Source organism: Balaenoptera borealis (genome assembly GCF_965194805.1).
Source record: "Balaenoptera borealis genome assembly, chromosome: 3".
Taxonomy (NCBI): Eukaryota; Metazoa; Chordata; class Mammalia; order Artiodactyla; family Balaenopteridae; genus Balaenoptera; species Balaenoptera borealis.
Genome location: NC_138866.1, coordinates 120,491,682 through 120,514,024, shown reverse-complemented (window position 1 = coordinate 120,514,024; position 22,343 = coordinate 120,491,682). Strand labels below are relative to the sequence as shown.

Here is a 22,343-nt window from a genome sequence, read left to right as displayed (position 1 = left end):
TATATACACACAAACATTTCTCAAGTATCCATTAGAGAGAAAAGTTTATACATTCTTTCTAGAAAGCAATTTGGCAATGTCTATGAAGAGTCAATATGTCAAACTCTAGTTCCAGAAATAAATCTTAAGTAAATTGTCAGGAAAAAAATTATAAAAAAGGCATTTATCACACTTAAATGTTCAACATTAGAATACTGTTTATGTAAAATTATGGCATACAATGAAATTAGGAAGCCATACTGGGTCCAGGTATAAAATGACATTTGTAATATTATCCCAAACTTTGTTTTAAATACACACACGCACTTATATGCATTTAAAACATATACAAGCATATATGCAAAAAAAGAAAACTAGAAAAAAAAATGCCAAAATGTTAACCATAATCATCTGAATTGTGAGGTAAGTGATTTGGGTTCTCTTAATCAATTTCTATAGTTTCTAATAATATTTTCTTAGCTTTCTCCAATAAATACACTGCTATGCTGATTATGAAAGTTTTTATATTTCACATTTAGTTTCAGAATTGAATTTTACCAAATATTTAAAGAAGAAATAACATTTTACACAATCTCTTCTAAAAAATAGAAAAGGAAGGAACATGGCACAACTAATTTTATGAGGCCAGCACTACCCTGATATTAAAACCAAACAAAGACAGAACAAGAAAACTACAAATCAAAATTCCGCTTTAATATAGATGAAATAATTTAAGGAAATATTAGCAAATAAAATCCATCAATATATTAAAAGAATACTAAGTCATGACCAAGTGGGAGTTTATCCCAGGAATGTAAGATTACTTTTATAATCAGAAATTAATCAATGTAATCTACCAGAGTAACAGACTAAAAAGGAAAACTGCATGATCTTACCAAAAGATGCAGAAAAGTCCTTGACAAAATTCAGCTCCTATTCATGATAAAAACTGTCAGCAAACTAGGAATAGAAACTTCTTAACTTGATAAATGGCATCCACAAAAACTCTAAAGCTAACATCATATTTAATGGTGAAAGACTGAATTGCTCTCCTAAGATCAGGAACAAGTCAAAGATGTCGATACTTACCATTACTATATCACGCTTTACTGGAAATCCTAGCTGGTGTAATATGGCAAGAAAAATTAATAAAAGGCATACAGATCAGAAATAAAGAAATAAGGGTGTCACTAGTTGCAGACCGTATTTGAAAATCACAAGGGATCTACAAAAAAGCTTCTAAAACTATTAAGTGAGTTAAAGCAAGGTCAAAGGACACAAGGTTAACATACAAAAAATCAATTATATTTCTATATACTGGCAATCAACAATTAGAAATTAAAATTAGAAAACAAAACCATTCACAATAGCTCTAAAAACATGAAATATTTAAGTATCTGAGAACTATAAAATACGGATGGAAGAAATCAAAGGTGACCTTAATAAATGAAAAGACATTTTGTTCATGGACTGAAAGACTCACACCGTTAAAATGTCAATTCTTCCCAAATTGTTCTATGGATTTGATACAATTCCAATCATAATCCCAACCAGAATTTTTGTAGCTAAAGACAAGATGACTAAAATGTATGTGCAAAGGCAAACAAAGTAGAATAGATAAAGAATTTCAAAAATTAGGAACAAAGTTGGAGAATTCAAACTACCCTATTTTAAGACTCACTACAAAGCTACAATAATAATGAGGTATTAGCAGATGGACAGACATATAGATCACTGGAACCAAAGACAGAATCCAGAGATGGACTCACACAATTATGGTAACTGATTCCTGACATAGATGCAAATACAATTCAGTGGAGAAATGACAGTCTTTTCAACAAATAGGGCTGGAAAAATAGAACATCCATATGCCACAAAAAGAAAAGAGGACAGAGAAACTTTATGTAAAAAATAACTCAAAATGAATCATAAACCTAAATATCAAATGTAAGCTATAAAATTCTAAAAGAAATCAGAGAAGAAAAAATTTTGTAAAATTGAATTAGACAAAGTGTTCTTATATATAACACTAAAAACATAATTCATAAAGGAAAATAAAATGATAATTCAAACCTCATCAAAGTTTAAATCTTTGGCTCTGTGAAAGACTGAGGGTATGAAAAGATAAACAAAAGACTGGGAGAAAATATTTGCAAACCATTAACAAAGAAAACTGTAAACAGGCTATATAAGAACTGAAAACTCAACCATCAGAAAACAACCTAATTTTTTTTAACAGGCAAAAGATTTAAATGGATATTTCACCAACAATGGCAAGTAAGCACAGGAAAAGACGCTCAACAACATTAGTCACTAGAGAAATGCACTTTTTTTTTTTTTAAGAATCAATTTTATTTATATATTTGTATTTGGCTGCGCCGGGTCTTCGTTGCTGCGCACCGGCTTTCTCTAGTTGAGGCGAGCAGGGGTTACTCCTCGTTGCGGTGCGCGGGCTTCTCAGGCTCAGTAGTTGTGGTGCATGGGCCTAGCTGCTCTGCGGCATGCGGGATCCTCTTGGACCAGGGCTCGAACCCATGTCCCCTGCATTGGCAGGCGGACTCCTAACCACTGCGCCACCAGGGAAGCCCGAGAAATGCAAATTTAAAATACAAGATACCCCTACATACCTATTAGAATGGCAAATAAACAAAACAAAACAAACAAAAACTGACAATAGCAAGTACTGGTAAGGATACCGAGCAATTAGAACTCTCATATACTGCTGGAGAAAATATAAAGAAGTACAGCCACTATGGAGAACAGGTTGGCAGTTTCTTATAAAGTTAAACACCTACTACATGGCCCAGCAATCTCACTCCGGGATATTTACCCTAGAGAAATGAAAACATGTTGACACAAAACCCGTACATAAATGTTAACAACAGTTTTATTCATAATCCCCACATACTGAAGACAATCCAGTCATCCTTCACCAAGTGAATGGTTAAAGGAATCCACCATACACTGATAAAACTCATAGAACTGTACATGCATGCAAAGTTAATTTTATAATATATTAATTTAAATTTTTAACAGAATTAATTATCTTTACCCAACCCCCACTCTTGCCCCAAACTTTCTCATCACCTATGTTTCCTACATCAGTAAATAACACCACTATCCATCCGGTTGCTCTGATGCTCTATGTAAGAGCATCTTTCACAGAGCTTATGAAAAGCTCTATGGTTCAGCTAAGTACTCAGTATATCTAGTTGACAATTCTGTATCCAATGCCTAGAATATAGCAGGTACTCCGATAGATATCTGTTATCTAAATGTGAAATCTGAAACTATTAAGGAAGAAAAGAATGTAGGAGACAAAGGGTCACTAACACAAAAATGCCCAAAGAGTAAAGTGAAATTTTAAAAAAACAATGGATTTAACCACATGAAAATTAATTATTTCTGTTCAAAGGACACCACGGGCAAAGTAAACAAACAGATGACAGAGAAAAATGATTTGCAACGTCTAGAATCAACAAAAATGATATCAGGAATGTACAAAGAACTGCAAATTAAAGAAAAACTAGAAACCTGATACAAAAATGAATATAAAATGTAAATTAAAAAGTTACAGAAGCAGAGAGCTGAATGGTTGCAATCACTACAAGACTCATTAGTTATCAGGAATATAAAAAGAACTGCAAATCAACAAGACAGACCAGAAATCTGACATAAAAATTCATACAGGATGTAAATAGGAAAGTTAAGGAAGCAGACAGCTTAATGGCTGCAATCATCGCAAGACCCATTAGTAATCAGAAAAATGCAAATTCAACCAACACTGAAATAACACTATACCTGTGTCAAAATGGCAGGTTAGAAAGATTAAGTCCTATCAAATATTGGCAAGGATAGAGGAGATGGTAATTCACATGTATTGCTGGTGGGAGTATAAATGAATACAAACATTCTGGAAAACAATCAGGCCATATTTAGTGAAATTAAATTATAAGTATGCTGTATGTATGCCTCCCTTGCTAGTTTATAAACTCCACAAGGACAGAAGACACTTGGGTTGTTATTCACGCCTTTCTCTTCTATACCTAATACAGCGCCCAGTATATAATAAATATTTATTTGTATTAATAAACTAATTTAGGGCCATTAAATACTGTTAATGTGTCTGCTTAAAAAAAAACTTTAAAATGCCTCTGGCTGTTTTTCAAAGTGAATAAACCGAATGCTTTATTTCTCTCTCCAAAAAATTGTCTTTGTCCTGTTATCCTTTTTTTTCAGAGTCAATGATTATTCATATTAAAAGTTTTAGAATAATTAACGACAAACTTTTCGTCTCAAAAAGCTCATCTCTTTCGAATTCAAGGGGAGTACATTCTCATAGTGATTGGAGTAACTATTTCAACTCAGTAATAAACAAATTTCATAAGCCAGGAAGAGTCCTATACAACGCAGTCAACAGAAATACATTAGTCAAAATTTCCCTGTTCTGTCATGTTTAAGTAACTTTTTCTCATTCAAAAAAAACTTACAGGAAGAAAATGTCATATCTAAAGAGGCTAAGTAGACTCTAAATCTAAACTCTCATCAAATATTTAGTGCTTGCTGTAATATTTCACCACCAGGTGGCAGATCCATACAACTTTCTAGAAATGCTCTTATCAGTCCTGAGAAGTTAGTCCAATTAGAAGGAATTTTAGGAAAAGTGAAATAATTTTAAGCATATTTGAACCTGAGCCAGTTAACCACAGGCTAGATGGGATTGCTCCTTAGAACATTACATATCTATTTAACTGTAAATCTGTCTCCAGGCCATGCAGAGCACACAATTATCTTTAAAGAAAGCAGAACACTAAAATACAATTTTAAAATGTGGTTATCCACAGTCCAGTCATTCAAAACCCTCAGAAGTGTAAGAAAGAGCTTTGAATCCAAAAGTAAGGAAAGCAAGAGACGAAAAGAAATTGTGAATAAAGACATGAGTAAAGAAGAAAGGACAAAGAGAAGAAACACCTACCAAACCAAGAAGCTATCAAAACCCAAGTTATAGCAACCCAAAAAAACAGTGACATTTCCGTGTTTTCAGAAAAATATTCTGATCAATAAACACTAATCTCAAGTGAATCAGTTAATTAAGAAATTGACTTTTCAAAAATTTTCATTAAAATGATTCTTAAATTCTAAAAATGTATTAAATTTCAAGATGAAATATACTACCTTGGAATGACTCTTCAGTTATTTTAAGATGCTATTGGAAACACTTCTTGCAAATCCATCTTTTCAATCTAAGGAGAACATCCTCACCTGCTCACCACCCTGGCTGTGGCAAACCCTCCCCTCTACCTCTCCTCCTCCAGCCCTAATCCAACTTCTCTTGCCTCTTCCTGGCCCATGTTTGCAGAAGCAGCAGCCATGGCTCCTGACACTCAGAAAGAGACTCCTGGCCACTGCAAATACCAGGCAATAGCTCAGCTTCCTCACTAATATTTCCTTCCTGGTATCCTTCAAATCTACTTCAGCCACAATTAGAAATCAATACCCAAGCTGCCTCATGAACCAGGGCTGATCTGAGTTTTGTGGGGTTTGAAGAATATATAATTTGGGGGCCTTTTGTAAGAAAAAGAATAGGGAAAAAGTCTCACTTTTGCAGACTGTACAGAAATATATGAGTACTTAACACATTGCTAGAGCCTCTCCCAGACCCTAAAGGGGGTCCCCCTGCAAATGAGGGGATGCAGAACTCATCAACTTGCGGGTGAATCGTCCTGCCATGAACACATGCTAAGGAAAAACAAGCCTCTTTTTAAATACAACAACTGGTACATCAATTCCAGCCAGTAAAAGGAAAAATACTGCCTAGAGAGTTACCGTGTTCTTAGTTACTTTAGAACAAAATGGCTAAAATTAAGGACAGAGCCCAACAGTCTAATGATGACATGAGAACAAAGCATGAGGAAGAAAAATTGTTAGTAGAACCAAGGAGGGGAATGTAGGGAACAGTTTTCCCCACTGGGCTCTTATTTACATAACCCAGCTTCAGAAAGCTCTCACTTTTCTTCCCTGACAGAAACACTCAAATAGAGAAAAAACAATTCTCAAACAACTTTGCTTTGGGAAATTTTTCTTTCAACTTTGCACCATACACCCCATCATTCTATAGTCCACAGTCCCTAACACTATCAGAAGAAAGTTGCCAAACCTCTCATTCCTTCCTCTAATACAAACTGTTCTGATATACACAAAGGTCTCAGCAGCTTATCTAAGTGAACAAGAACACAAGTTCTCATTTCCTAATAACTTCCTGAATATTTTATTATCGTTTCCTCCCAGGAAATTTATTCACTCTATGTAGCTCCAACACTAACAGTCCATTTTTGAAGGGAAACTATTCAAATATACCAGAAGATCATACAAAAGATTACCTCCACTACTAGGTTATTGTTTGACATATGTCTGAGTAAAAAAGATATGACTTGAAAATACATATGAATTTCATAACAAACACACAGGAAACAAAGGGAGACAATTATTTAAATCAGAATATATTTTCACAAACCAATTTAAAAAATGCAAAAAAATTAAAACTGTATATTCATACTGATTGACTAGTACACTTAAAATATACATCTACATTTCAACTATATCTACATTTCAATTATACCTCAGTAAAAAATTAAAATTAAAAAAAAAAAGATCAAGAGTAAGATTGGGTAATTTCATCCACTAACAAGAAAAATTATTGGCATTCTTTACTAACTCTAGTTTCAGGGAAAATGCTTCCTAGAAATTACCTTGTTTTAACACCAGAATATTTTTAATACACAATTTGTATTCCTAGGGTCACAATTTGGGGCCTACTGTATGGCATAACAGCATATAATACATGCCAAACTTCACAGCAAAACCTCTGCTCTTTGGAGCAAAGGATTTGGGGCAGTAAATAACTAGTAACAGTAAGACTCCAATAATGGGCATTCTCTTCACCATATACATTCTTGAACAATTTAAAAAGAACTTCTTTCCTTTCTCATTGGAACAGAAGAAGTAGGTATGACTAAATAAAGAGGATGGAATGAGTGCACACTAAAGAGTTAAAGAGCAATGGTAAATGGGAGTGTTTCCTTAATTTCTCTTTCAGATTTTTCATCATTAGTGTATAGGAATGCAAGAGATTTCTGTGCATTAATTTTGTATCCTGCAACTTTACCAAATACATTGATTAGCTCTAGTAGTTTTCTGGTGGCATCTTTAGGATTCTCTATAGTATCATGTCATCCGCAAACAGTGACAGTCTTACTTCTTTTCCAATTTGTATTCCTTTTATCTCTTTTTCTTCTCTGATTGCTGTGGCTAAAACTTCCAAAACTATGTTGAATAACAGTGGTGAGAGTGGGCACCCTTCTATTGTTCCTGATCTTAGAGGAGGCAAAAGACATGTATGCAGAAAACTATAAAACACTGATGAAAGAAATTAAAGATGATACAAACAGATGGAGAGATATACCATGTTCTTGGATTGGAAGAATCAATATTGTGAAAATGACTATACTACCCAAAGCAATCTACAGATTCAATGCAATCCCTATCAAATTACCAATGGCATTTTTTTACAGAACTAGAACAAAAAAATCTTAAAATTTGTATGGAGACACAAAAGACCCCGAATAGCCCAAGCAGTCTTGAGAGAAAAAAACAGAGCTGGAGGAATCAGACTCCCTGACTTCAGACTATACTACAAAGCTACAGTAATCAAGACAATATGGTACTGGCACAAAAACAGAAGTATACATCAATGGAACAGGATAGAAAGCCCAGAGATAAACCCACGCACCTATGGTCAACTAATCTATGACAAAGGAGGCAAGGATATACAATGGAGAAAAGATGGTCTCTACAATAAGTAGTGCTGGGAAAACTGGACAACTACATGTAAGAGAATGAAATTAGAACACTTCCTAACACCATACACAAAAATAAACTCAAAATGGATTAGAGACCTAAATGTAAGACTGGACACTATAAAACTCTTAGAGGAAAACATAGGAAGAACACTCTTTGACACAAATCACAGCAAGATCTTTTTTGATCCACCTCCTAGAGTAATGGAAATAAAAACAAAAATAAACAAATGGGGCCTAATGAAACTTAAAGCCTTTTGCAAAGCAAAGGAAACTACAAACAAGACGAAAAGACAACCCTCAGAATGGGAGAAAATATTTGCAAATGAATCAACGGACAAAGGATTAATCTCCAAAATATATAAACAGCTCATACAGCTCAATATTAAAAAAAAAAAAACAATCAAAAAAATGGGCAGAAGACCTAAGTAGACATTTCGCCAAAGAAGACATACAATGATGGCCAAGAAGCACATGAAAAGCTGCTCAACATCACTAATTATTAGAGATATGCGAATCAAAACTACAGTGAGGTATCACCTCACACCAGTTAGAATGGGCATCATCAGAAAATCTTCAAACAACAAATGCTGGAGAGGGTGTGGATAAACGGGAACCCTCTTGCATTGTTGGTGGGAATGTAAATTGATACAGCCACTATGGAGAACAGTATGGAGGTTCCTTAAAAAACTAAAAATAGAACTACCATATGACACAGCAATCCCACTACTGGGCATATACCCTGAGAAAACCATAATTCAAAAAGAGTCATGTACCACAATGTTCACTGCAGCTCTATTTACAATAGCCAGGTCATGGAATCAACCTAAGTGTCCATCAACAGATGAATGGGTAAAGAAGATGTGGCACATATATACAATGGAATATTACTCAGCCATAAAAAGAAACGAAATTGAGTTATTTGTAGTGAGGTGGATGGACCTACAGTCTGTCATACAGAGTGAAGTAAGTCAGAAAGAGAAAAACAAATATCATATATTAACGCATATATGTGGAACCTAGAAAAATGGTACAGATGAACTGGTCTGCAGGGCAGAAATAGAGGCACAGATGTAAAGAACAAACGTATGGACACCAAGGGGGGAAAGTGGTGGTGGGGGTGGTGGTGGAATGAACTGGGAGATTGGGATTGACATATATACACTAATATGTATAAAATGGATAACTAATAAGAACCTGCTGTATAAGAAAATAAAGTAAAATTCAAAAAAAAAAAAAAAAAGAGTTAGAAAGCCAGCATTCCAGGAGGGAACACTACACTGTTTAGTATATTGTAGTATAGCCAGCTGGTTAACAGCCTTGCCTAAATTAAATTCCTGCTTGTCACTTACTAGTTATATAACCACAGAGTAAATGACTTGTTACACGCGATGCACTTTTTTAAAGTCTCTGGCATAGAGAGCTTTCCACAATGAGAAAACTGAGGCACAGAGAGGTTAACCAACTTGCCTAAAGTTCCCAAAACCTTGGGAACACCCAGCACTGCTAGTGAGATTTACAGAAAGACAAGGAAAATATAGCCAACTGTATCTTACACAGTAGAAACATAGGGCATCTCCTATACCTGTATAACCAACAACTGCTCATGCCACACCCTACTCCACAGTGTCCCTAAAACCTTTTAAGAATCTTTTACTGTGTGCTGGACTTCTTACTAAGCAGCAAGGTAGGAAGCACTGCCGTTATCTAAGTTACACAGAACCCTCCGTGGAATGAGAAGAGGGGAGTGAGGCTAGCCCAATCACCTACACTGCTGCTCTTCAATCATCCTTGAAGGACATCATCATGAAAAACTGCAACAAATTTCAACGGACAAAATCTATAGAACACTGGAACAGCCACTATTTTTAATACAGCAACACAACTGAAAACAGTATACCACAGAAATCATTCTAAGATATCAATATCATTCTCCCTCTCCTAAGGAATTCTCTAACTTATTTGAGCAGAGAATACTTTTTTTTTCCACAATAAAACTAATAACTTCTTGACTAGAGGAACAATGTTCCAAGAAACACCAATTTTTGGTAAACAGCCTAGACTCAACCCATTCCTCCAATTCATAGCATACCCCATTGCCAAATCAAGCACCCATCCCTATCTTGTGCCACTTCACATTAACACTCCAAACCTCAAAGTAAATTACTTTCTGTGCCCATATCACAAACGCTTTCTTACTCATAGGTGTTTGCTCATTATATTTCCTGCCCCCCTTCCCATCTCCATATACTCTACTCAGCCAGGGCCAACAGCCTGTGTTCCGATGCAGGGACCATGTACTCAGGCCCTTCACCATCCAGCTCAAATTCTACCATTCCTATAAAGTTTACCCTGAGTTACTCTGTCTGGAAGTAACGTCTCCATTTTTAGAACTCTTAAAGCACTCTGCACCCCTTTTACACATCATCACTTGCTACACAGCATTTTGATTATTTTTATGTATGATATGCCCTTTAACTCTTATTTCTCCCATCTCTCAATACCTAGGCACAGTGCCTCACACACATTAGCTACTCAATAAATGCTTGTTGAATGAATAAATGAGTCTGAGAATCTATTTCCCATTGGAGAATCATAATTAGTTTTTAGTAAACAGAGTTAAATAGACTGGACTTCTCCCTCAGAGAACACAAACTATTTGAAGTTGCCAAGAGCTACATCTTAAATCAGAGAAAGTCACTGAGCTATAGAGCAGAATTTCATTCACACAAGCTTCCTTGTACTTACTTGTTTATGTGTTCTTCTCTGTGAAACAGGCCTTTATACTGCCAAAATTGAGGAGGGTGGAGAACATAACTAGTTTAATTTGTGTTTAAAAAAACGCAGCCAATTAAAATGTAGTTATGACAGCCTGAAAATGTGGCTCAAAAATTGCTATGTTATTATAAGATACCACCTATCTTACAGAATTTTCCTCTTAACCATAGATGTTTTGGAACTTTTTCTGATAACTCAGGTCTTTCCCAGATAGTGCCTCACCTCCTCCTCAGGGGAAGAGGGAACTAGGACCTAAGAAAACATAGTCACCTTATAAACCAAAACATGATCCTTCTAAATCCTAGGAGATAAACAGCAATGACTTGGGAAGAGAAGAAGAAAGGAAGAGTTAAGGAGATGAACAAAGCAGTGGCAAAATAAAAGTAAGAGAAGTCAGGCTTGCTTCTGAAGGAAAAAATCAGGTATCAAAAGGAAGAAACAGCTTCAGTATTTGAAGAGGTTGGGGGGTGGGGGGAAGTGTTGAGATCAGGAAGAATCAGAAACACAAAATTGGACAGAATGAAGTTACTTACCCTTTGCACAGTACAAGATCTCAGGCCTTCTCCAACTGCCATAGCCCTCAAGAGGCCCCCTTATGTTTATTGTCAGTACCTTCTATTTATCCATCGACCAATACTTACTGAAAATCCACTATGTACGTGGCACTGTTCTAGACATTGGGAAAATAGTAATGAGCATTCATCTGGCACAAAGAACAAGATATATGCTATTGTTATTTAACTTTTTCAGGTCCTTTAACCCTCAATCAGACTACAAACCTTTTGAAGGCAATATATTTCAACTAGATTACAAACACCTTGAGAGTAAGGTAAATATTATGTACTAAATGTCATTATCTTCATAGCGTCTTATATCTAGATATGCCACAGGATCTATTCATACCCCCGTGTTGCTACCGATAAAAAGGAAAATATTCATCATGACTATCTGCAGGTGAAGTTATGCCATCACAAACCAAAAGCAGCCAAAAGGGAGACCAGAACTGTACCTAAGTTCCTGGTTCTCTGTACTTCTGATAAATTCACTGGAATCAATATTTCACCATTTCCCTCCCAGATTTCTACACTCTCTTTCCACACTCAACTACTCCCCAAACAGTGAAAATATGAGAAATCCATTTTATACGTGGCGAACTTTTTGCTAAATTTAGTAATAAAGGAAAGTCAGAGAGAAAATAAGCTACAAGAGAAAGTGTCATAGTGCCAGTCACAGCTCAAGTAATGGTGGATCTAATCAAGTGGACCAGAGAGAAAGGAAAGGGTGACGCAGATGGTCCTGAAGGTCCCCTTCCAGTGGAAAAAAATTCATGAGTTCTCATATATGCACACATATGTGGACAAAATAATTTTACAACAGGACTGAATTCCTTATTTGGTGACAAGGCATCATATGACACAAAAGAATCCATCAACCAGCCTGGTCTCCACATGGACAGTTTACACTGAGCAACACCCTTCCATCGTCTCCATCAAGTAGACAATAATCACCAACATGTACTTCCAGATGTAGAGTTCTCCCAACTCAAATCTGTTCCCACTTCTAGAATAGCAACTGAAAATACATATCTTCCTAAAGATGGATCATGAGCATTTTTTTCATTTTATAAAGTTGGCACATATAAAGGTGTACCACTTACTTGGCATTTAATCATATACCACTTTGAGACATATTGATTCTTACGCTGTCTCATGTTACATCAGAAAAGTTCCTTAAGGGCAAAAGCTGTCTACGTCTTCTGCAACTCTGTACCTGCCATATCACAGTATCCAGAAAATATAGGCACCAGAAACAAAATGAAACAAAATAAAAAAACACCACCACCAACCCGCCCAACACAGACACAGACACAGACACAGACACAGACACACACACACACACACACACACACACACACACACACACACTGCTAGATAAATGGCTGACTTTCTATTTAACTTGGGATTCCTGGAAGGGTGTAATTGCATATTATATTCACTTACCTCTCTGTATGGTCTACAATATAATTAGCTACGTCAGAGGAACATAAATAGCCACTACTGAATCTAAGCCTCACATTTTTCATCCACAAAAGCAGAAAGATAAATTAAATAATTCCTCCTATACTCTGATTTTGAAATAGTCTTTCATTCAAAAATAAAATATTTCTGGAGACATAATATATGCCAGATACTGAGGCCCTGAGGATACAGAGATAAAAGTTTAGGCCACTGAAGATACAGAGATAAAAGTTTAGGCCACTACCTAGAGGGGCATGGTCTAGTGATCATAATTTGAATTCCTCCATCTGGCCTCTGCACCCTGCGTGACCTTGGTCACACTCTGCCCAGGTCACCAGATGACAGCATTTCATATGTTTGCAAAGCAATCCATGTAAGCAGTGAGGAGGAGGAGGAGGCTGGGGATGTCTATGGCTATGGATAAGACTGACAGAAAGGGGACAGCTACTAGGGAGGGGTGTGAAGACAGACACAGAGAAAAGGGTTACTCCCCAACCATAAAGAGCCATATGCCTATATGGAAACATAGGGAAATAATTCTATCTGCCTGGAACTGTTCATTATCTCTATCATCTAAACAAGATGAGGGTTTCCCTCACACACTGAAAACCCATTTTATTACACTGAATACTGCAGTCACTTCTGACAGCTTCCAATGGACCACAGAAATAAGACAAAAGAAAAACAAACTAACAAGCAAGAGAGCTTCATTTTGGTCATTAATTTATCTACTTTCTAGGCTTTTCTCCTCCTTACCTTACCCATGAGCTTAGAGTAACAAAATGCCCAAACCAAGGGATAGGTTAGAAGGGGAGAAACAAGGAGACTGCCTAATCTTGAGACAAATAAACTACATAATTAGTCTCTGAATAAGGGGGAATTGGTTATAAAAGTCCCCACTTTTAGACACAACAGGTTTTTAGAGATGGATGTCTCAAAAGTGAATTGCCCTGAGGTGAAATTCTGATTGCATTTACAATGTATCTTAACTATGCCTGAGCTGTTACCTTTATCTGTTTAGACATGGATTGAGTCCTCAAATGAGCAAAATCTGCTGTGTAAATCAGCTACTTAATTAAAGAGAAAAGTTTAGTAGGCTGCAGGGAGAGATTTGTTGAAATGGTGTATTAAACACCGTTACAGGAAGAGGCTTCCTTCACTTATTAATTCTATCATTAATCTACAAAATTTAAGTCAGTCAAGAGTAGTTGCTGTTTATGCATTTTTCAATTAAAGATAGTAGTTTAGGGTAAATATTTACTGAGAACCTACCATCTCCAAGGTGCTCAGCTCATAAGCCCCTAGCAGATGAGGGGAGAAAAGGCATAGAAAACAATGTTATCCCCACAGAATTTAAATTCATGGTAAACCTAGTACAGTATATTCTCATATTAGTACTTTTTAAAGTATTGACAATCCTAACTCTGGTCTGCTTGCTCACCAACTCTCCTGAGAACTGTTTCTTGCTTTTCAAACCTCTACATGCACAGCAGAAGACCTCACTTCCTTATTAAGAATATTGACCTATTCTACGCTCCTTCCCTCCAGTTAAAGAGTAGCCTTATCTCTCCTCCTCTCTGATCTACTGTAAATCTTTCTACTTGTGCTCAGAACCAACCCCATATTCTCCCAACCTTCTCAGGAAACTTATATTATTATTTCGTTTTCCTTGTATATTCAAACTACCCCTCTCACATAGTCTTCCACTGCCTTTTAAACATGCTCGAGTCTTGCCCATTAAACAAACACACACACACACACACACCATTCTTATTAGACTCAACCACTGCATTCAGTCATCCTCAATCACAGCTAAATTTCTGGAACTTTTCACAGTCTTCATTTTCTCCCTTCCCACTTGTCCCTCAACCTGCTTCCAAATTCCACTTAAAGCTCTTAGTAAGGTCATGGGTGACTCATGGGTAGCTAAATGCAAAACACATTTTTCACTTCTCACCATACTTAATCTACCAGCAAGTCTGATACTCCCTTCTTGACTTCTACGATACAATCCTCTCCTGGTTTCCCTCCTATTTCTCCACTCCCTTCTCTGTCCTGTAACAGCCCATCCTCTCTACTCAACCATACACTCTAAGCAGATGACTCACAAACCTACAGCCCACGTCTTTCACTACACTCCGGACTGTAACAAACTGCCCCCTGGGTAAGGCATATCAAAATTCATTATATCCAAAATTAAGCTCATGCTCTTCTTGTCCCCCATAAACTTATTTCTTTCCCCTCAAAAAATAACATCAACTATCCTGCTATACAAATCCTAAAGAAACTTAGCAATCATCTTGGACACGTTTCTCACTGCAAAATCCAATCCATCACCAAATTCTATTTTATCACCTAAATGACTTCCCATTCCATAAACTTTTCTGCACCTCCATCATTCTAATCCAAGAAATCATTGCACACTGCCCAGACTACCGAACAGCCTATGAGGCAACACTAGCACTACCACCACACATGTATACACACTGTGGTTTTTTTTTCTTGCATGTAATATAATGGCTATTTAAATACCCTCTACTGGAATTTCAAATTCTTTAAAGTTAGGCAATGCACAAATCATTTGTTTATATAGATACATATATATATATATATATACATACATATATATATATATATACACATACATATACATATATATATGTATATTCTTTCCCTATCTCATTCCCACTAAAATGAACTTTATCAAAACAGGGTTTAAGTTTGAATCATCCTCAACACCCCAGCACAGAGCCTGGCATACAGCATGTACTCAATAAGGGTTTACTGAATGAATAAGTCTGAAATTCACAGTTTTGGAGAAAGAATTTTTTAAAGTTTATATACATAAGACTTTCAGTTTAACTTTTCATTTATGTTCCTGCTTCCAAAAGTTGAAGCAGTTAACAAAGCAAAACTAAAACTTTTAAAAATGTATTATAACTTTGAATCTTCCAGATATTACATTAATACAGTCCAAATTCTAATAAATTTCACATTTGAAAAATCATTTAAAGCCATTAGATATGATTATTCCCATGGAAAAAACAAAATAAAAGACTTTCAGCGAAATGGCAATTCTTTTCAATATTCCAAATGTTCGTAGCTATAAAAAGACATTTCCTAAATATAAGTGAAACAGCAACTACCTTATCATATGAATTATATTCCCTTGGAGAGGAAGTTCATTCTAAAACACTACTTCTTTTAAATTCAGAAGCAATATTCTGGGGTTTTTTTCAGTCAACATTTAGAAAATATTTCTCAAGCTTTGTGAGTAAGAAATCTCACAGATGCTTCTTAAAATGCATATTCCAAGGCCTCTGGAGCACAGATTTATCTCAGTATATGTATAATGATGCTCTGAAAAATACTGACTATACTTCAGGCATCACTTAGGCATGCTGCCATTGGCTAAAGCAACCAGCCCCTATCAAGATCTCAACTAATCTTAAAAGATACTATAAACTATTGATTTGGGGGAGGAGGTGGGGGGAGGGGAACCTTACTTCTGTTTTCTTCTACCTCTTCCATAATTCATTTTCATCACGAAATTATCTTGTGTTATGGTACACAACAAATATTGATTAAATATTTCTTCAATTGAAACTGAGTTGAACCGCATTCATATGTCATATTTACAGCTTGCAGAATTATCCTTCATTTGTTTAATGTAATTAAAGGTATTAATACTTCACAATTACCTCACAAAGCACACCACTGCTTCCAGATGTTCTAACAATTGAACAAGGGTAAAAGCCACTGCATTAAAAACTGAAAACCTGGCAGCAAGTGTACTTCGTCATATCAAGTTTATAACATTACATAAATAATGTATTTAACCTAAGATGAACATATGAGGAAAATCAACTTATATCATAACAAAACATTAGTCAGGAAGATTCAATTTAAACAGCTTTTCCTAAATTGTACTATTCTTGTTGGATATAAAGTGAAGACAGCCAACATTCCTTATAGTGTATTTTATGTCTATAACAGAAATAACGTTGTCCTTCCTGAAACAGCATAATGAAGCTAGCTATTTTCTTTTCCAATCCACCCTGTGGCCTCAGCTACCTGCTTTCCTATTTCCTTCTACTACACCTAATCATTCAAACCACTTCCAAAGAATGATTTTCAGACTGGCAAATTCTAGATTTAAGACTGAAGCAGATTCCTAACTCTTCTTCCCGTAAGTAAAAGGTTGCATAATGAATATATAACACTTCTACTTTTCTGTTTCATGTCCTACCTACCTTACTGAACTCTGAATTCCTTATTAAAAAGAAGTCATGCCGTCCTACTTTCCATATATGTGTTACATATGAATAAATGCAATAATACATGTAACATAAACCCTTATTATTTGATATAATCACCTGGTCAGAGAATACACTGAAATTTACTATATATGGAAAAAAATGAGTAACACAGCCAAAATTATAAATAAGATTTTAACTGGAATATTTTCTACATACATTAAGAACTATTATCAATACTTTGTACCCATTTATATTTAACAATGGGTAAAAAAAATCAAAATTTTAAGAACACTCCTGCTGTCATTCTCCCGAGGAAAAGTCTTTCAGCCTCAGAGAAATGTATCTCTGCCTCAAGGATAGGTATATAAGATTGAGAGACTTGCTGAAGTCTGTAATCCCAAAACCTAACAGTCCTGAAAATATACTCAACATTCACAAAAATGTCTGTGGAATAAAAAATACCCCATTCCATAAGAGTTCGTATCAGGCAAGAGTTAATTAGCCTATTAGAGTCCTTCAGAAATTGCATTATTATAATCTATATGTACATAAAAGTAAAAAGAAAATAATAAAACTATTCTTTTTTAATTGGGTCAGACACCAAACTAAACCAACTGAAAAAGAGAAAACACACACAGTGTAGATTATCAGTTCAAGATGGCAAAACTGAGCTCATAAATGTAATCAATGCCTACCCAACACTCCACCCCCAATATCCGCTGAAATAATCAAAGGAATAGATTAAAAGAAAAACCCAGGGGAAAAATCTGTAGCCCACTGAAAATCACAGAAGACTGCCAACCATATGTGGGCCTGGGGTGCCTCCAAGAAAAAAGCCTGGCAAAGCACCTGGCAGAGCATTCACATTGCAGATCATGTGTGAAGTAAAGTTTTGAGACAAGGGGCAGAAAGAGAAGAGGCTGCTACTGCTAGTTCCACAGCCAATTGCCAGCATTTAAATTGTGAATTTTTTAATTCCAGCACTGAAAACAAACACGGTAGCAGTAAACCTATTTCACAGCAGTATGACTATACCTTGCACCCCTACTCCCTACAAACCAATGATCTAGCAACACAAAATTACTGCAAGTCTAAAATTTTCTCCTTTCATCTAGACCTGAAACATTAGAACACAAACCCACGTAAGTTTAAAAGAGTCCATCTCAACCAGCAATACTCTGCACACACAGACACCATCCCATCATCACAAGTACCCATCAACAGACACTTTAAAAGACCCAGGAGCTAAAGGAGCGATTGTTCTATCAACTGAAGCAAAATTTTTCACCTGGAAAATTTACGAGAGAAAACTTTAAAGTACTAGAATTCCCAACTACAGAAATCTCAACTGTAGAAATCCTAAAAAAACTTAAGAGAATACCATGCACATGAAAAGAGAATAATCTGAAATCAGGACAGACTGCTTTCAGCCACAAAACAACTGAATAATTTTTCAAAGAAATACAACAGGGGCAATAAATGCAGATTGCACATGACAAAAAACCAGACAAGCGTGAAAATTTCTAACAGAACATAAATAAGAGAAAAGATGAAAGGGGCATTGCAAGAGTTCAGCTTCCAGGAATGACGGAGTAGGCGGTTCGGACCAACTCTTCCACTAAGGAGAAATAAAGAAACTAGACAAAATACAAAAGATCTGTGTGAGGGCAATCAAGGTCATGAGGAATTAAGGGACCAAGATCTAGAAAATGAGAAAATCAAAATAAATAAACCTGGTATTTGGAGCTGTTTTTTATAACCTAGAGGTATCTGTGGATTCTAAAGGCCACTACTGCTGAAGAGGGTGAGAAGATGAGCATAGCTCTTGACAGATGTAAGCCCTGAGGGGACAAAAATTGGAGTGAGGGCCTGCCAAGGAGGAGGATAAACCTCTTAAACTGTGGATTAGGACTTCAAAGGGCTACATACAAGAAATAAAAGTAAACCCAAAATATTTCAGCTCATAAGGTCTGAAGCCTGATTTTAAATCATCTCAATCCCTGAATGGACTAAAGTGACCTGAGATTATTAGTGACTTCATATAACCACATTCCAGAAGAGAAGCAAAGGTAAATCCTTTCTGAGAGAAGATAGTAGCATTCAGATTATGTCTATAATTTTTCATAAACAATCCCTGGCACTCAATCACAAATAAACAAGCACATAAAAACACAAGACAACCCCATAACCAGGAGAAATAACAAATATAAAAGCAAACCTTCATGGTAACACATATGACAGGATGGGTTAAGGAATAAAGATACAGTATGGAGAATTTCGGCAGAGACCTAGAAACTATAAAAGAAAACAAAACAGACATTCTAGATCTGAAAAATACAATAAATGAAATTAAGAAATCAATAAATGGAGTGCTGCCTCTGGTTAGAATGCAGAAAGTCATAAGAGACTGTCACTCTTAGCTCAACAACCAAAACAACACAGATAAACTACAAAAACCATAGTTTTTCTGAACCCATCAGAATGACGAGTATTCAAAGAAGCCTTAAGCCTAAACTCCAATGGGGAAGAAAAAATATTTGAAGAGATAATGGTCAAGAACTTTCCAAAAATGATGAAAGTAATCATTCCACAGATACAAGAAACTCAGCAAGAATGATAAATACAAAGAAAATCACAACGAGGCTCATCACAGGCATATTTCTGAGAATCACAGATAGCGAGTAAATCTTAAAAGTGTCCAAAGGGGGAAAGAGGGAGGGAAGCACATTCCCCACAAGAGAGTAAAAATAAGACTTATGGCTGATTTCTCATCAGAAATGGAGTTCAGTGGACAATGGAATGACATTCTTAAAGGGCTGAAAGAAAAAAACTGTCATCTAGAATTCTACATCCAGCAGCCCCCACCAAAAATATCAAAACTGAAGATGAAATAAAGATGTTTTCAGACAGACAAAAGCTGAGTGAATTCATCTCCAGCAGACCTAACTAAATACTGAAGGATATTCTCCAGGCAGAAGGAAATGACCCCAGATAGAAGCTCAGAGATGCAGAAAGAAATGAAGAACAACTGATAAATAAAAGCAACATGGGTAAATCTAACTCAATAATGGCTTATAAAATAATAATGTCATGTGGCTATCAAATATAAACAGAACTAAAATACATAACAATAATAACAAAAATTAGAAGAAAAGGACAAACAGAATTAAGGTGTTCAAAAGGTCTTGTATCATCCAATAAATGGTAAAAGTAATAAGTCAAAGATACATTTAACACATTTTTGACCAGAGACGTATTATGGCCACAGGCGTTAGTGTCTGCAAAAATCCCCCAGTCAATAATGTGTTAAGAACCACTAAATGAATAGTAAAAGAATATATAACTGGTAAACTAAAAGAGAGGGGAAAAACTGCATAACTGAAGATAACCAAGCCATCAAGAAAAAAGAGAAAGGGAACCACAGAACAGGCAAAGCAGTGAGAAGTAAATAATAAAAATGGAAGATTTAAAGCCATTAGCCATTACATTATATGTAAATAGACTAAGAGCTCTAGAAAAAAAGGCAAAAATTGTCAGTCTAAATAAAGAAGAAAACCTAAGAGTATGCTACATACACAACATAAATATAAGACTATAAAAACGGCTGAAAATTAAAGGGTGAAAACTCTTAAACACTAAGCCAAACAGCTGATATAGCTATATTAATATCAGAAAAAGTAGACTTTAATCACCAGAAAGATAGCAATTCTAAATCCGTATGCATCTAATACTATAGCCTCAAAATATATAAAGCAAAAATTGACACACCAAAAAAGGGGGAAATAAAGTGTCATAGAGAAAAGAGACAGAGAAAATACACTTATGTGGAATTCCAGAAAGAGAAAACAGTAAAGTAATAGAAGAAATTTTCCTACCCTAAAATAGACTCGTGTGTTCAGAACAACAACAAAACTCACTAATAAGAGAAATCATATCATACACACATTTAAAGTTAAATGAATTCAATCATACATGAGAGAATATGAAATAATTTAAATAGAACCATTCTACCTGCCATTCAGTATAAGCATGCAATATGAGATATGAACTTGTTGTTCTCCTAGTTGAGCTCAGCTCCAGTGTGCCTCTCTTAGTATGTGCATCTCATCACACTTCAGTTCTAGAGTTAAAAAAAAAAATGATTTTGAACAATACAAATGCAAGTCTTCGTCTTTATTTAGTAGTCAACAAAAGAAATAACTTATTCCAAGACTAAGAAGAAAAGTTATCTAAGCCCAACTTACTGAGATGAAATATCAGCCTCCAATGTAAAGTCTTCCTAAGGTGTTTAAATGGGAAAATGATAATATGCAGTTTTCACATTACTGGCTGAATTTAAACCTAATGCCTAACCAAAAATGCAACTCCACTGTACCATTCTTTAAAAAGAAAAAAAAAACAATGAATAAACTTCCATCTAATCATATCCTGATGAAATTTCTAAATCTCAAAGTCCACGCACACACAAAATTCTACAAATATACAGATTTTTTTAAAAAGATGAGGGTATGAGAGTACCTAGTAGACATTAATACTATGTACAGCACTAAATTTGGAGGGCGGGGGGGCTGTCCAGTGAGTTCTAAAAGAAAAAGGAATCTTTTATCAAGGTCAAATTATTATGCGTATGCAGAGGCAAATCTTAAAACAATTTTGAACAAAGTGGAACTACATACCAAGTTAGTACCATAATATTACCTGATATTTCTTACCCACGAACATTAATGACTGATAAATAAGGCTGATTCTGAAACTGCAATATCTCTACCTAAATACACCTACTCTGAAGAAGGAAGTGCACACTTCCACAAAATTTTTTTAAAATAAGGATTTCTTCATGAAGTAGCAAAAATTAATTCCTCAGTACTTCCCAATACACATCATCCTGAAGCTTATTTCTGCCGCTCTGAATAAAATCCAGAGAAATCAATGTTTTGTAAAAGATACCCACAAAGCCTAACAGGAAATAAATGACGTTTTAGGAAGCAAATATGTAATGATAAGGTTAACTTTCAGGCATTAAGAATTGGAACAAGCACTACCTCCAGCTTCCCTTCTAGCATCACAATCTTTAAAAGATTACCTGGCCTATGATTTCATCATCTAATAATCATCCCTCTGTTTCATAACAAAAGATAAACTTCAGAAAAACAAAAGTGAGCCTTTTCAAGAAATAGTTTACTGATAAGAACATTTTTGTTGCCTTTGCCTTTACTCTGCCTCAACTCATACTGCTCTTCATTTAACTCTCCTTGCCAGAAAATCCTGCCCATCTAAAAAGCCTACTCATGCCTTCAAAACCAGCTCAAGTCCACATCCTCGAAGAAACTTATGAACCAAATACTCCAAACTAAACAAATCCTTATCCTTCCCCACATAAGCTTACTCATTTAACAATCTAATTATACACAGCCATCAGATAATATAAACCAAATTATATAAGTTTTATCTAA

General features: G+C 35.5%; 1 protein-coding gene across 12 annotated transcripts in view; it reads right to left on the bottom strand.

Annotated features, from left to right (window-relative positions):
• The window catches only part of NEO1 (neogenin 1), a 248,171-nt gene that overhangs the window by 213,422 nt on the left and 12,406 nt on the right, over positions 1-22,343 (bottom strand). The window contains exon 2 of one of the 12 annotated variants that reach the window (XM_082386918.1): positions 20,902-21,010. The exons of the other annotated variants lie outside the window; for them this stretch is intronic. Coding sequence (XP_082243044.1) covers positions 20,902-20,908 — 7 coding nt within the window. The 5' untranslated portion in view covers positions 20,909-21,010. The remainder of the gene's footprint in view (positions 1-20,901; positions 21,011-22,343) is intronic. 12 annotated transcript variants of the gene reach the window in all.